At 36.4% G+C, this 16,045-nt stretch overlaps 1 protein-coding gene across 1 annotated transcript; it reads right to left on the reverse strand.

Moving 5' to 3' along the window:
* Positions 1–2,645: 2,645 nt before the first annotated feature.
* On the reverse strand, positions 2,646–5,534 carry LOC110095537 (pentatricopeptide repeat-containing protein At5g16860-like). Its single transcript, XM_020821126.1, has one exon. The coding sequence runs from the start codon at positions 5,425–5,427 to the stop codon at positions 2,803–2,805; it is 2,625 nt and encodes an 874-aa protein (XP_020676785.1). The 5' UTR covers positions 5,428–5,534; the 3' UTR covers positions 2,646–2,802.
* Between the last annotated feature and the right edge of the window lie 10,511 nt (positions 5,535–16,045).

Raw genomic sequence — 16,045 nt, forward strand, 5'->3', positions numbered from 1 at the left:
CATTAAAATCTCAAACTCGGGGTCATGGGTTGCAACAGATCCCTTTGATCTTCGTCGCGCACCGACCATGGTCCCTCCGACTTCCTTCACCTGCTGACCACAGTCCCTTCGACCTCCATCACTAGTTGACTATGATCCCTTTAACCTCCATGCCCGGCCGACTACGATCCATCCGACCTCCATCGCACTTGGACTATGTTCCCGCCGACCTCTGTCGCACACCGACTATGGTCCCTCCGACCTCCAACTACGGTCTCTCCGACCATTGTCGTTCGACTACAGTCCTACCGATCAAACAAGTAAGCCAACATTCTCTTGAAAATAGCTCTCATATCATTGAGTTCTTCCAACTCCCACCATATATTTTGCTCTATATGATCTTGAAATATGACATACTTAAAGTCGAATCGAGCCTTCCAATGAGCCCAAGATCGCTTAATTCTAACATCATTTGCGCACATAAATGCTTAACAAACGATATATAATCGAATGGATCAATATGTGTGGTCTAATAGAGGACTCCAAAATTACCCTAGATCTTCTACATAATCACGAAGCATGCTACTCTAAAAAATCTATAAATAGACCCCTACTTTCCACATGAAAAGGGAGCTTGGACCTTTTGCTAGAGATTAGAGAGAGCTCTAAAGCTTCAAGGATTTTAGAGTTCTACCCAAGTAAAACAGCAGAAAAACTTTTGTCAAGCACCGTCGGACCACAGCCCATCCGTAAACTGTCGTCAAACCATAGCCCGTCTGTTGACCGCTGCCAACCATTGTCGGACCACCTCCTATCATCAGGCCTCCACCTGGCCGCCGGCCAATGCCGGACCACCGCCAGTCCATAGAACACCGCTATACCTCCTCCTGGCTTCTATTGACCCACCACTCCGACCACAATTACTAGCTGACTATGGTTACAACCACTATCACACGTCGACTACAGTCCCTCCATTTGCCATTGTCTCCAGACTACAGTCCCTTTGGCTTATGTCACCTACCGATTATGGCCCCTATGACCACCATCGCCTGTCAACTACGGTCCTTCTGAAAATTATCGCCCGCCGAACACAGTCCCACAGACCACCTTTTCCTGCCTACTTCGGTCCACTCCAATCACCGTAGCCAGCCGACTACAACCCCTCTGACCACCATCGTCCGTCAATTACGGCCCCAATCACCTTAGTCGCTACAATATATGGTGGAGTGGTCCCTGTTACCACCATTGCCTGCATACTACAGTCGCTACAACCTTTTTTGCCCATCGATTATGATCTCTTCGACCTCCGTTGCCCACCGACGACGAATGCTCCAATCTCCATCGCTCATGTGGACTATGTTCCCGCCGACCACCGTCGCACACCGACTATGGTCCCTCTGACCTCCAACTACGATCTCTCCGACCATTGTCGTTCGACTACAGTCCTACCGATCAAACAAGCAGACCAACACTCTCTTGAAAACAGCTCTCATATCACTGAGTTCTTCCAACTCCCACCATATATTTTGCTCTATATGATGTATATTTGCTACATCAAGCCAAGGCTTCAAACCTTGCCGACCCCCCCCCCCCCACACACACACACACACACACACACACACACTCACACACAACAAAGGAAATGCCTGTTATTTATATTAACAATAAATATTAGTTGAATCATTTTAACTGGTCAGACCCCGTGAATTTTCCCTTTTCCTAAATTTTTCACATAAAAAATAGTTCTTTATGACTCTTCGCATCCCTTTCCCTTTATCTTGTATGTGTGCTGAAATCTTTGCTCAAACTAAGGCGTTAAACTCTTATATCTCTAGCATCACGAATGTTATAGTATGTAACAATACTTTTTTTTTATAAATTGTTTCCTAAAAAATTTAAAATAATTCTAATAAAAATAAAAGAATTGGTTAGCAAGTTAGATTATTATTGAAAATTGATGCGCATTTAGCAACAATAAAAATCATTGTAATATCATTGTAACATGTCATTTTGCAAATGCTCTATGATCTTATGCATATTCAATAACGGTAATTAGCTTATAAATTATTTCCTAAATTATGATATAGCCCCTGGGTTTTATTTATAACTTATACATATTACTTAAAAAAATAATTACATAAAAGAATCTTGTTAATTAAAAGAGTGATAGCAGAAATTTATTTACAACATATATGAATAATCTTATGATTGGTACTTACATTTTACAAATAATATAAAAATATAATAGTATATCTTGCTGTAATTTAAAACAAATAAATTTTATGGAACAGTGGCTCTTTTGATATATTGAATGATTGTTAGCAAAAATATTTTTATGAATTGCTTCGAAAGTTTTTAATATAGGTAGAAAGAATATAAATTTCCGCTTGACAGTCAGCTTCTGCATTGATATTCTAAGCTTCTCGATCAGATCTCATGAATAGTCATATAGATAAGATAAGACGACAAAAATAACTGATTTTGGGAATGAATGCACATTTTCCACATCTCAAAATATCTTTTAATAGTTTGAGCAGCTCGAATTCTACAAGTAAGATATGTACGGTTGGGATTAATCCAGTTTACTTTTGTTAAACAATACTGATTTTGTCTGGATCTAATTGCAGCCGCCACAATTGTAGAGAATCTGAACGCTGGGAGCTGTGTTAATCATGAAACTTCAAGCATGTATATGTGAAATTCATGATACCAAAGGAGGGAAGATTGTCTTTCAGTCAAAGTAAAATACAATACAAAAATCATATTCCCAGCTCTTAGCAATAAGTAATTGTAATTCCTAAATTACTCTTTTCAATGAAAAGCTCACCAGAATCCTTGGCAGGAGCAAGAACCCTTCTTAAAATGATGGAAGCGACTAGAATCTCTCAATATGATTTCATGATCAACAATCATGGAGATGTATGTTATGGCGCTATGGCAATCACCGCAGACTCTCAGATTCTTTGTTATACGAATTGTAGCTTCAGGTGAAGAAGTAAGGATCCCATAGGCAACTGCAAGTCTTTCACTATGCTCAGAAAGAAGAAAACCTTTTTCCTCATCATCAACATCATGCAAAGCAAAGCATGTTTTAGGAATATATCCTAAAGCTTTGATTCTTTCTATCAATATTCCAAGTAAAGCATATATCTCCCGAGACTCTGGATGGGATCTGTCTCCAACAAAGAATGTAACAGTACCCTTCTTTCCCAGAATCCAGCTGCAACCTGGTCTCTTTTTGATTCCAGAATTCTTCATCAGAAGTCTAATTCTGGCTACGTTTTGCCAAAGCCCTGCATTAGCATATATATTCGATAGAAGAGTGCAAGTTCCATCATTTATATATTTTAACTCTATTAACTGCTTAAAAGCATATTCAGCAAGTTCAACATCAGAATGAGTTCTGCAAGCACCAAGTAAAGCCACCCAGACAACAGAAGAAGGTTCTGTAGGCATTTTAATTATTTTCTCCCACGCTTCAGTCAGTCTACCACCACGGCCTAACAAATCAATAAGACAAGCATAGTGTTCAGAACTAGCTACTAGTCCATAGTCCTTACCCATGGTTTCAAAATACCTTAATCCTTGTTCAACCATGCCAGAATGGCTACAAGCATAGAGGAGGACAAGGAAGGTTACTCCATCAGGAGAAAGACCAGATTTTTGCATCTCTGCAAAGATCGATAAGGCATCTTCTCCGCGACCATGCATTCCATAACCTGTCATCAATGATGTAAAAGATACATAATTCTTTTGAGGGATTCTGTAAAAGACTTTTTGGGCAGCATCAATATGACCGCATTTTGAGTACATATCAATAAGACAATTGTTAACAAACAGTATCTCGGCCTCAGATTGATTTCGGAACACATAAGCATGGATTTCACGACCAAATCGCAGGACTGACAGTCGAGCACAAGCCATCAGAGCACATGATATGGTAAAAGCGTTAGGGGAAGATGAGCCATCTTTTAACATGGTTGAGAAGAGCTCAAGTGCATGATTGGCATCTCCATGCTGAGCATAACCACCAATTAACACAGTCCAGGTTACCACATTCCTTTTAATCAGTGGTATGGAACTAAATATCAAATGAGCTGAATTGAAATGCTTGCACTTTGAATACATATCTATAAGGCCATTTTGCACCATGAGATCTTCTTCTTCATCACAATCATCATCTGAAATCAAAAGGCATGTTCTTAGAGCATAAGCATGTACTTCCATTCCTTGAGACAGTGCTCCCACAGAAGCACAAGCTGATAAGAGAGAGATGATGGTGACTGAATTAGGATTAGAACCAGCAAGCTGCATTTTCCTGAAAAGATCAAGAGCCTCATAGCCATGACCATGTTGAGCATATCCAGCAATCACTGAACTCCAAGTCACAACATTTAATTCTATTTTATTCTTTCTCATCTCATTGAACAGCTCTAAAGCCTCATTAAATTTGCCATTTTGGGAGTAACCAGTGACCATTGCATTCCAGGAAACTACATCTTTGTTTCCCATTCCTCGAAAAACTTTCAGTGCATCTTCCATCATCCCACACTTTGCATAAACATCAATGAATGCGTTTGCTACAAAGACATCCCAATAAAGATCATTTCTCATAGCATAGCCATGAATTTCCCGAGCCTGCAACAAAGCTCTTAAAGCAGCACAGGCAGGAAGAATGTTAACCAAGCTTATAACATCAGACCTCCTCTTACTACTCCTCTCACTAACTCCATTCCCCATCTCTGCAAAAAGTTTCAAGGCAAACCGAGGACTACGTCCCTTCACATAACACGCCACGATCGAATTCCATGAAATAACATCATCTATTCCCCGTTTAGTAATATCATCAAATACTTGGCAGGCATCCACCAAAACGCCGCACCGGGAGTACATTGTAATTAAAGCATTGCACACAAAGACATTGGAATCAAAGCCACTGGTACAAATGAGAGCGTGGACTAGAGTTCCTCTGCGGTAAGATGGAAGCTCGCCGCAAGCTTTAAGGACGAACGGGAAAGTGTACTGATCCGGCCTCGCTCCGGCATGCCGCAGCCGGAAACAAAGGGAGAAAGCGCTGTAAAGTTGGCATCTTTGGACGTTCTGTCGGATGAGAAGATTCCACCATAGGATTGGAGAGGGTGCAAGACGCTCTAGAACTGTTATAGCATCAGTAAGGGCACTGCAAGCGAGGTAAGAAGACACGATGGCCGCGCCTAATTGTTGAGACAAGGGAGATTCAGAAGAAGATGTTGAAGTCAGAGGGGAGAGGAGGCCTCGTGCTAGGATTTGTTGGTGTAGACAGCGAATGTGTGAAGACGACTTGCATTCTTGAAATAGAGATAGAAAGTGGGAAGGTGAGTTGGTTAAGGGCGAGAGAAGCGGAAGAATATTTGTGGAGAAGAGTCTTGAAGTAGTTGTCTTCGTTGCCTTTGGTAAGCGGAGAAGCATTAGGGTGGAGGCGGCGGTAGCTGCAGCGACGGCGACTCATGCGGGCGGCTCTATTGTTGAAACTGAAAGCCGAGGCGGAAGCCATTGATTCATTTCATTGGCAAAGAGAAAAGGATGGGCATATATTGGCTTATAAAATTTTGACATATATACTTATTTTGAAATAAAATTTTGGGTGATTAATATACATGCTATAAAATTTTTACATATTGCTATATCTAATACTTAAATATTTATTTTTATTTATTTACCATTTCAGTGTTTAGAGCACATTAAAATATATACATAAATATGTGTTATACTTTCAATAAATTAATATTACTAATATTTTAAAGAAGAATTATGTAAGCCTTGTAAGGATATCATGACTGAATTATGTAGGCTTCCAGTAGCCAGTCTCCCACAACACCACAAGCCAAACTTTGGAGAGAATATTTGCACGGTCTTAGATATTTAATTTCCATCGACTGACGTCTCCCGCAATGCAACAAGCTATGGCCTATGGCTTTAATCCTAGGTTTGTTTTTCCCATTCTTTCAACATTGACAAAGTTTCTCATGTTATATTTGTAACCTGAAAATTTTGACGTAAATTTAAAATGAAAGTTCAAATTTCTATTTGAACTGGAGCATGTGATGTTGGGCTTGTGAACATTGCGGTTTTGGGCCTGCGAGCGTAGCGGTGCTAGAAGTTACCACATGATATTGAAGGCTCTATTCTAGAGTAATTTTGGATTTACCATGTAGGGCAACGATGCTAGGTAGTGGTGCTACGACGCTACACATAAAAATAAATAAATAAATAAATAAATAAATATATATATATATTAAATTCATTTCTCTCCACTCACTCACCTCCTCACCTAAACTAGCGCCGTGGCTTGCCGTGGAAGGAAGAAAGGATGGGGGAGGAAAGGAGGAGAGAGGAAAGAGAAATTCTATTTTGGTCGCCGATCCGCTTTGTCGGTTTTATGAAAATTTTTAAGATTGTGATAGGTGACTTTTTATCCTATTGCTATTTTTAGAGATTTTGATTTTGTTAGTTTGACTTCTTCAAAATTAATTTTATTATATTTTCCCTGGATTTAGTGAACTTTTACCATGTAACTTTTTATATATCGTAGTTGTGATTATTATAGACATTTTGACTTGATGATTTCATGATTTCACAAAAGTAAAATAAAAGTTTTTGTATTTTATTTAATTTGCATAGAATAGTAATTTTAATATTTTTATGTAAGCATATTGGTAATATAAGCATTGTGAATGAGTATGTGTATGTAATTGGGTAATAGCTGATTGCTATTACTATTATAATACTATGATAATAGTATGTTTGAAGATAAATTAAAAGCTAATTTTACTAATGTTGATTGGAGACTAACTGTCCTGTCCAGAATGGTAGGCCGACGAGCTTTCTTTTAAATACAGATTTGGTGTTATCCTCTATTGATACATGTGATTCACTAATTGAGAGTTATAAGGAGATATTATTATTTTGACAGACAAGCAGTGACGACTATGTTTATTGAGTTAATGATTACTAATTACTCACCACTAGAAAAACACCACACAAGCCAAAATAACTTATTTGTTTAGTATGATGACTAGAATGCATGTTACTGTACTGATTTATTGTTACTACACTAATGCCATTATACTATTTCACTATTCTACTAATTATTATTATTGCATTAGTTTACTGTTACTACCACCATCGGTTTTACTGATATTAATACTACTACTAATGATATTATTATTATTTTTGATATTGCTATCATTTTTAGGGATACTAATGCGTTATTGTTGATATTAATACTGTTATTGATATTACTACTGATTCACTATCACTATTTTTAATTCACTATTATTGTAATTGCTATTGATTCACTATTTACAAATTTATGACAGGCATACTACTTCTTTGTCATATTTTGAGTTTAGTTGTGAGATTTAGCGACCTGGGCTTCTCATTATATATGATTTAAATAATGTCAGGTCATGGAAGAAGATCGGGAGTGTGAGACTGTTTAGTTATAGGAATCTCCAATTAGTATTATTTTATTTTATTATTCTTTTATGGATGTATATTGATATTTTAATCAATAGATTCATTTTTATTGATATTTATATTATTGATTAAAAGAAATTAGATAGCTTTGATTGTTATTAATTAAAAGAGAAAAATAATCATTCTTTCAAATTATATTATGGGGCGTCATCATCTTAGTTTCGAGGTAATAGTTATTGGAAGAATTGAATTGTAAACTAGAGCTATATGAAATTGATTGTGAGTCAGGTTAACTGAACATGTTATGGTGCATTATTTTGCATATATATTTGATTGCATGTGTGAATTGCTAAGATAGAGGTGTACTAGTGAATATTTGTAATGGACCGATGTTGACCTCATTTTTGTATGAGGTCACTAGGGCCAATCCAGACCTTAGGATCTACCTAGATCTTAGAAATTTAAACCAAAATTCAACGTTAAAAGGCTAAGTCCTGAAAGCCTTTTTCAATGAATTAGAGTCTATCACTTGCATAGTGATAAGACATGTCTCTAGAGGCAACACCCCAAATTTGAGTTCATTATGAGGTCTCTAGCCCCAGAAATCAAATCAAAATTCAAAGGCGATAAAACCTTCAAATATTTACGGCCTATACCACTGGATCTACAACCCAGTGGATCTTGACCTTAGAGTTTTCTCTAAAACCTCTAATCACATCCAGAACCTTAATCCTGACATGTTGAACATTAAACTGCACTTTGGTAGACCCATCTTGACCCCTAGTTGACCAGGGGTCAAAATGACCAAAATGCCCTTAAATGGTAATATTGAAGTTTTCTATAGACTTCAATATGCCCTTTTCAAATCAAACCCCATAACCTCTTCCAATGAATCTTAAACACCATTAAGAATACATTGGACTCAAACCCTGACCTTGGTCAAATCTTTTTTGACCAATTCGACCCTTTTGACCAAAATACCCCTTAGGGGGCCCAAATATCAATTTCAAACCAAATGAACTCCAAATCACTTGCGATCACTTCCAGCAAGTTTCAAATGTCAAACCAAACCTGTTGGACCCAAACCTGGACCTTGGGTCAACCTAGGTTGACCAAATAGGCCCTTAAGGGTCAAAGCAGACATTTAAACTGATTTGACTTCTCCAGACCTGGAGACCACCTCCAATAGTCTCCAAATATCATTTCAAATTGATTGAGCCCATTTCTAGACCCTGGGTCAACCTAGTTGACCAAGTCAACCTAGGTTGACCAAAACAAGAGACCAATTCAACCTAGGTTGACCAAAACAAGATCTTTAAGGTCAAAATATGCATTTTGACCAAATTGACTTTTCCAAACCATAGAACCACCTTCAATAGACTCAAAACATCCAACCAAACTTGTTGAGTCCAAATTTGTGTCTTGGGCCAACCTGGTTGACCAAGTCAATGTAGGTTGTCCTAAATGCCCTTTATTGTTTAAATAGGTTATTTTAATCTATTCAAACCATTTAATCCCTTTCAAGCTTCAAATCAACTCCAAAGCATGGCTTAATCATGCCTTAAATCATGGCCAATCAAATCCAAGTCAAGTTGACCAAGTCAAGTCATAAAAGCTTTGTCAAATCATTTGAAACCCTTTTGTTTTCATTCAAGATTAAATTTTCTAGCCTCAAGCCAAATCTAAACCATTCCAACCAGCTAATATTTACACTTCCCATGCCACCTCAGCTGCCATGTGGCATGGGGACAAGTCAAAGTGTCAAACCAAGCTTAGGAAGTGGTCAAACTTGGTCAAATGACCTCTTGGAGCTAACTTTCTCTAATCCAATCCACTCCAGCAGTCTTAATCAATTTCTAGAACCTTCTCAAAGATTTTCTTAGCCTTTGGATGGAGATTTAATGGCTCCCATCATCCTACATGTCCATAAGAGGCAAAAAGGAGTTTTTCCACCTCATGTCCTTGCCTTGTCCTTTCCATTAGCTTCCCAACAATCCTAGGGACAGATGGCTTGATCATAAGCACTCCTTTAGTCAATCCCAGCCACCCATTTGTTTAGGAAATGATTCAATGGGGCAAAATATCTCATTAAGCTATTTAACCCCTAAGTTATCTCTCACTCACTCTCTCTGATCTAGAGCTAATCCATCCCTCAAAACCATCAAAAACCTCCTATAGATCTTCCTCTAGCACTTCCAAGCCTTCCCCCACTGAATCCAAGCCTCCAAAGCCTCATTGGTGAAAAGGGAGGAACCTAGAGAGAGAAAGAGGAGTTTCAAATATATCTTTCAATCCAACGAGATCCAGCTCTTGGTGTCTTCATAAGAGTTGTAGAGGATCACAGAAGCTTTCCAATGAGCCCAAGAACACAAAAATCCGACTGTTGAATTGTACGTTATTTGAGTTTTTAGTTTGAATTTCAATTTAAAACTGTAGCATATCTACAATGCATGGAGCCTCCAAACTTCAGGCATTATTAGATCATGTTGTTCTCTAGCTACAGTTCAAATTTCATGCAATTTCGTTGAGTATTTTGAAAGTTATGGGCATTTGAAGTTTTCTAGCTCAGCCCGCCACGTGGCGCGTTCCAATTGGGCGCCGCCATTCTGGTCAGTTTGACAAAAAATGGTAAAAATCAATTAAAAAAAATGTCTAGATCTTCCAAAATTCATAGAAAATCTAATTTTTTACCAAATTGGATGTTGTTAGGCTCGTTGGAAAGTTAATTTCATGTAGTATTTAATAAAATTAAAATCAAGTTACTTTGGTCTATGTATTGTGAGATAGTTTCATTTGTTTGAATTACTTTTTTTGCAATTTTCTCATAATCTAGTGATCAACTGGAGCCCAAATTTTGGTGGAATATTATTGGGTATCTTAGGCATGTTCACTAATTTTTCTAGGGTTAGATACCCAATGGTTTTCTGTGATGTGAATTTTTAAGATAAAGGGTCCATTTTGGACTCTAAAATTTGAAAATTCATAACTCCTTAAATTCTCAATATTTTACTGTGAAATTTCTATGGTGTGGATTCATGTATGCCAGAGTTAGAAATACCAAATTTCAAGTCAATTTGAACAGTAGAAACACCTAGGGAAAATAATTAAGGAGAAGGTCTAGTTAATTTAGAAAAATCATAAGAAATTATACACACACCCAATAGAGGTGAAACTTGAGAACATTAAACTTAGTGACAATATAAACCTTAGGTTCAAATCTCATCAAATTTGGAGTTCATTAAGTCAAAAAAATTAAACAAGTCAAAATTAACCCCTTAATTAAGAATTAAAACTTCCAAAAATGCAATAAATCAAGTTTAATTCCAAAAAATACAAACAACCCCTAAAACTGACCAGAATCAAACACTTAACTAATGAAAAATAAAAACAAGTTGAGTTAACAGAAAATCTGGCCAATTAGGATCCGCTCTAGATTTCAGCCTCGTTCTCAAAAACTTTTCTTAAACAACGTCCCGACCGCTCAACATTAAAAGACTAGACTCATGTTTTAAAGCGCCTAGGTGGTTTAGCTGGCACCCCAATCCAAGCCGGGGTAAGTCCAGATTTACACTGCACTAGCTAGGTTCGGGCTACTTTTAAGTGCCCAATTTAGACTTAGGTTCTGAGGCTGGCTCAGGTCATAAAACCTCAACCTCCGGGAATTGAATCCCAAATTTCTAATAAAATTGATCACTTAAAACATTAAATCTCTTTCCATCAAAATTTAAGCCCAACACTTAAGATAGGCTGGGGTATTTCTGAAGTAATTCAGAATCTCAAAACACCTCCTACACTTCTTCCTTTGACTCTAGAAATAAATGTTTAAATTTGACCCAATCCCAATTAAAAATTCCAACCTTTACCTCCTTTGACATCCAACTTTGAAATTCTTAAATAAAATTCATACCGCTATTTTAATCGATAGTATTCGTAGGGAACTCTAGTTTCCTGCGATGTAATTAACTACGAGGGCTTGCGCTCGTAGGAGATTTAGAAACCCAGACCTGATTTTTAAAATCAAATTTTCAAAACCTCTAATTAATTATCTTTGGGAATTCAAACAAAAATGACGATCATTATCGTCATATTCAAATAATCGGTAATAGGCAATATCTTCTTTCTTCGGGAAGATATATTATTTCATTATCATTATTTTGATTATGAAATTAACGATCTCTTATCTGAATTATTTTAGTTAACCAACTGATTGGACGTCATTTTGATCTTTCGAGATCATATGTTGTTCCCCCTTGAGTTTGACTACGATAATTCAGATAAATTTATAATTCTAAAATTTGAACCCATTAGGGAACGATATGATCACCTCCCGAGGCGATATACTATTCATAATGACGTGTTCAATTTTAAAATTCAAAATTAAATATTTCCCAAAGAAAATTAATACTTTTTTTAAAATTAAACATATATTTTTCAATCAAATAATCGGCCAGAGAAAAATGTATCCAATGAACAACACAGTGCAACTCCAGTATCATTAGATGTGTTATGTAGATGGTCAGTGTTCTAGCATCAGTAATGGTGATATACATAGAAAGCCATTTGGGAGTAAAGAGGACGAGGGAGATAAGAATTTATAAATATTTCATAAATTAAAGCCCGCATAATTCAAAGGAGTTGTAGGACTTCAAGCTATAGAAGATTGGTTATTAAGGATAAAGAAGATCTTTAACAGTATATAATATCTAGAGAACCAAAAGGTACTGTAGCAATGTTTTTATTTGAAAGAGAGGCTGAGAGATGATGGTGTTAACTTGGCTAGGGTCATTTAAATTCCAAAACCCATTCCTTCAATTCTTCAAATGATGCCCTTATTGCCTTTGATGAGTTCAAAGCCTAGGTGGGCCACCTTAATCAAGTTGACTTGGTTAAACTATGAAAATAGTTCAAATATATCAAATCTCATGTATTCAATTCAAGTAGCTTCTAGGGACTCCCCATAGTCTATCCTTGTCATTTTGACTATGTTTGACTAGTCAAAGTGGTCAAATTAGTTAAATATTCCAAAAATACCCAAAAGATCAAATTTGGCCAAATTAATGCAAATCCTTATCTCCAACCCATACTAGCTCTTTGAGCTAATTTAGATTAACTCTAGAACTTTCTTAGAGTTGTTTAAATCCAAGCCAAACCAAGCCTAAGTGGATCCCCCTCACAAAATGCCAAAATTCGATTTCCACATAAGATTGTTCTTCTCTGGTCAAAGCTTGCTCACCTAACCACCTAGGACACTTGACAAACATCTAGGAAGCAAGCCTAATCAATCTCAGCCCACCTTTTATACTCCATTGCTTAGAATTGGGCAAAATATCCAAAATGCTCATAACAAGAGATCTCTCCAACTAGAGCAACCCCAGAGCTCCCATTGCCTCCATTCCTCTTCTAGTGCTTTCTTTTTCCCTTCCATATTATTTATAGCCTTTGAAAGCTTATTGGACCAGAGATCCAAGGTGACATGTAGCCTATTTCCTTAAAGAGATTCCAACTTTCAATCCAAGAATTTCACAGTGTGGGTCCTTCATAGAAGTTACCTCTCAAGCTTCAAGGAAGAGAACAAACAAAAGAACAAGCCTAAGAAGAAGCCATTTCATCCACTGATAGAGATAAATTTCAAACCCTAGGTCTAAATCTAGGATTTAAATAACTTTACTATCCTATGTTATGGAGACCCCAAACTTTATCCAAAATTCGTGGAATTTGATATTAAATAGCAAAGAAGCTATACCTAAAATTTCACTTAATTTGATTGAGTAAATAAAAAGTTATGGGCATTCTTCCAAATAATTCAAAAATAAACTAAATCGATCTGCCAATTTTTTTCCATCTGATCGTGCGTGTATTGGATCTGATGGCTCAGATCTGGTTGGATGGCATGATCCATTTGATTAAATTGAATAGTTTGATGAATCGTAATTTCGTCCAACATGATCACAATCGTACATGCAAACTGCATGCAATCTGATAACCCAAAGGCTAATGATTAATGTATAGGGAGTAATTAGGCTGAAGGCCACCACTTAGCGATGGTCAATAGCACATTGAGATGTGTTCTCACAAAAGTATGACATGGCAGTGGCAATGGCGGCACGACGTTAAATGCTTTTAATTGATTATTTAATTAAAAAAATACCTAGAACTTTGAAAAATCATTATAAATATATTTCTTAGCCAAATTATATATTCTTAGGCTCTATGGAACCGAGATAAAGCAAACTTTAATTTAAAAATAACTCCAGAGGTTAATGATCAATGTATAGGAAGTAATTAGGGTTTAAAGCACCAAAAATTTTAATTTAATTCTCCCTAACCAGTGATCATTTAGGGCTCAAATTTGGATAAAATAAACTAGGGGATGTTCCTTACATCTTCTAATTTTATCTGGGCATGGTAAAACCCCTAAGTTTTGTAATTGATTTTTTAAAGACATAGATCATTATTCGACCTAAAACTTTAGAAAATTATTTCTCTCAATGCATGTAGAGTTAGGTCATATTGATATATGCGTTACTTCACATATTCATGCATCACTATCATATCATTTGCTTATATGTTTGCTCTTTTGTGTTGCTTGTGAGGGATATTATTTTCATGTCATGGAAGGCGATTCGTAGTTTCCAGGCCCTAAGAGAGGCCCCTTCCTTGGGTTGAGACATACGTACATACCTTAACTTGCTTCTTGGTTCATGTATAATCTCTACAACTTGTCAAGACACTCTCTTTTATTATGAAAAATTTGGTGACACGCATTCACACACACTTTATACTATTCCCTTTACTTTCACCCAATATATGGTAGGGTTTGTTAGATATTGGCCATAGGATAGCTCAATAACAAAGCCTTAGCCTTGTTGGCTAAAGCTTACCCCTCTATAAACCTCACTAACCTTCATATGGTTAACTAGGTCTGTAAGGTATGCCACTAATATGTGTCATGTACATTAGATTTCTATTTTTTTTGCATGAAGAAAACATCCCTAGGGTGATTTTGGTTTCACCAATAAAATGCTTAAATAATCATAAAAATTGACTCCTTAATGATTTTGAGCCTTTAAGTTTTGATTTCACAAACATGAACATGTCAAAAATATGAAAAGATGTAAAATCGGAGCTTTAACATGTTAGGTTGATCTATATATTAGCTCCGCATAGGGTGTTTATTCATTGGAAATAGATTAGGCCTTACCACTTTAACCTAGTCTATATCTTATGTTTAAAACTCATTTACTATAAGTGGTTAATTTTCAAATATAACATATGATGTCAAAAAGTAAATGAATTTCAAGTTAAACCATAGTGCTTTAATCTATGTCTAATTTTTGTTCATCTTTATATCCTCTTCCCTAATTCATATGGATTATATAGGTTGAAATCCTCAGGTTGCATGGCTATGAGTCCTAAGGAGGCATTGATCCTTGTGTCTTTTGTTATTATGCAACATACCTCATAAGTAAAGGAAAAAAAGTTCAAAGATTTGCACATGTCACCCCCTTTTAGAAATTTAAAGCCATAATAACCCCTATTCCTTAACCACCCAGTGTTAATCCTTAGACCTCGTAAAACCCTTGTGTTTCCTTATATAGTGAGTGTTACATTCTAATGTCACCCTTTTAAAATTGATAAACCTTAGACATAGGAAGATTAAGATTTTTTTTTTTTTTATGGTGGGCAATAAGCTCATTTTACTATGTCACCTATGTTGCAAATTTGTATTCAAGCATTATAATTTTGATAATAACAAACATTCCTATTTTTATTTTAATTTCCTAACCTTTCAGGTCCATAAGATCAATTGCAATTCAAGCCAGTTCAAGATCAAGTATGTTTGTAATTTCATTTAAATATATTTTTTCCTTTCTTGAGTCGAATGTAATGTGGTGGATCCCAAGCTAAGTAACCTTGCGCACACACTCAGGGGGAGAAATTTGATGAGTTAGAATTCCTATTCTATTTTTGATCATATCATCCTAGATGATCGTGAGATTGTCCTAGACGATCAGGTCAAAATAGAAACTATGATTAGGGCATCCCAACTAATTAATTTTTCTTAAGTAATCATCCTGGACGATTTCGATCGTACCAGACAATCAATACAAATTGAGAAATCAGCCGCCAATTATATTTTAAGCAATGTTTTATAATTAGAATTTTATTCCTATCATCCCTGATGATCTTGATCGTCCTGGACGATACATGCTAATTATGCCTAAATTAGTCAGGTGATTAAGGAGAGTAATTAATATTAGATTGATAGATCATATCGTTCGGGAAGATCGAAGGATCGGTCAAACGATCAGTAAAGAAAAGCATAAATTTCCCCTCAATCTGTTGGACGCACCGAACTATCTGCTGGATGATATGTCTTTTTTGTACTAATCATACAGGATGATATCAACATTATCCTGGACGATCAGTTATATTTCAAGTCGTCCGGATCCATCTGTTGGACGTCCAAAACTATCTGCTGGATGATAATATCTTATTTTGAACTAATCGTACAGGATGATCACAACATTGTCCTGGATGATCATTTTTATATATCATCTCGACTTATCTCCTATACGACCTGAACTAAGTGATGGATGAAAATATA

The sequence above is a fragment of the Dendrobium catenatum genome, unplaced genomic scaffold (genome assembly GCF_001605985.2).
Source record: "Dendrobium catenatum unplaced genomic scaffold, ASM160598v2 original_scaffold_41454, whole genome shotgun sequence".
Lineage (NCBI taxonomy): Eukaryota > Viridiplantae > Streptophyta > Magnoliopsida > Asparagales > Orchidaceae > Dendrobium > Dendrobium catenatum.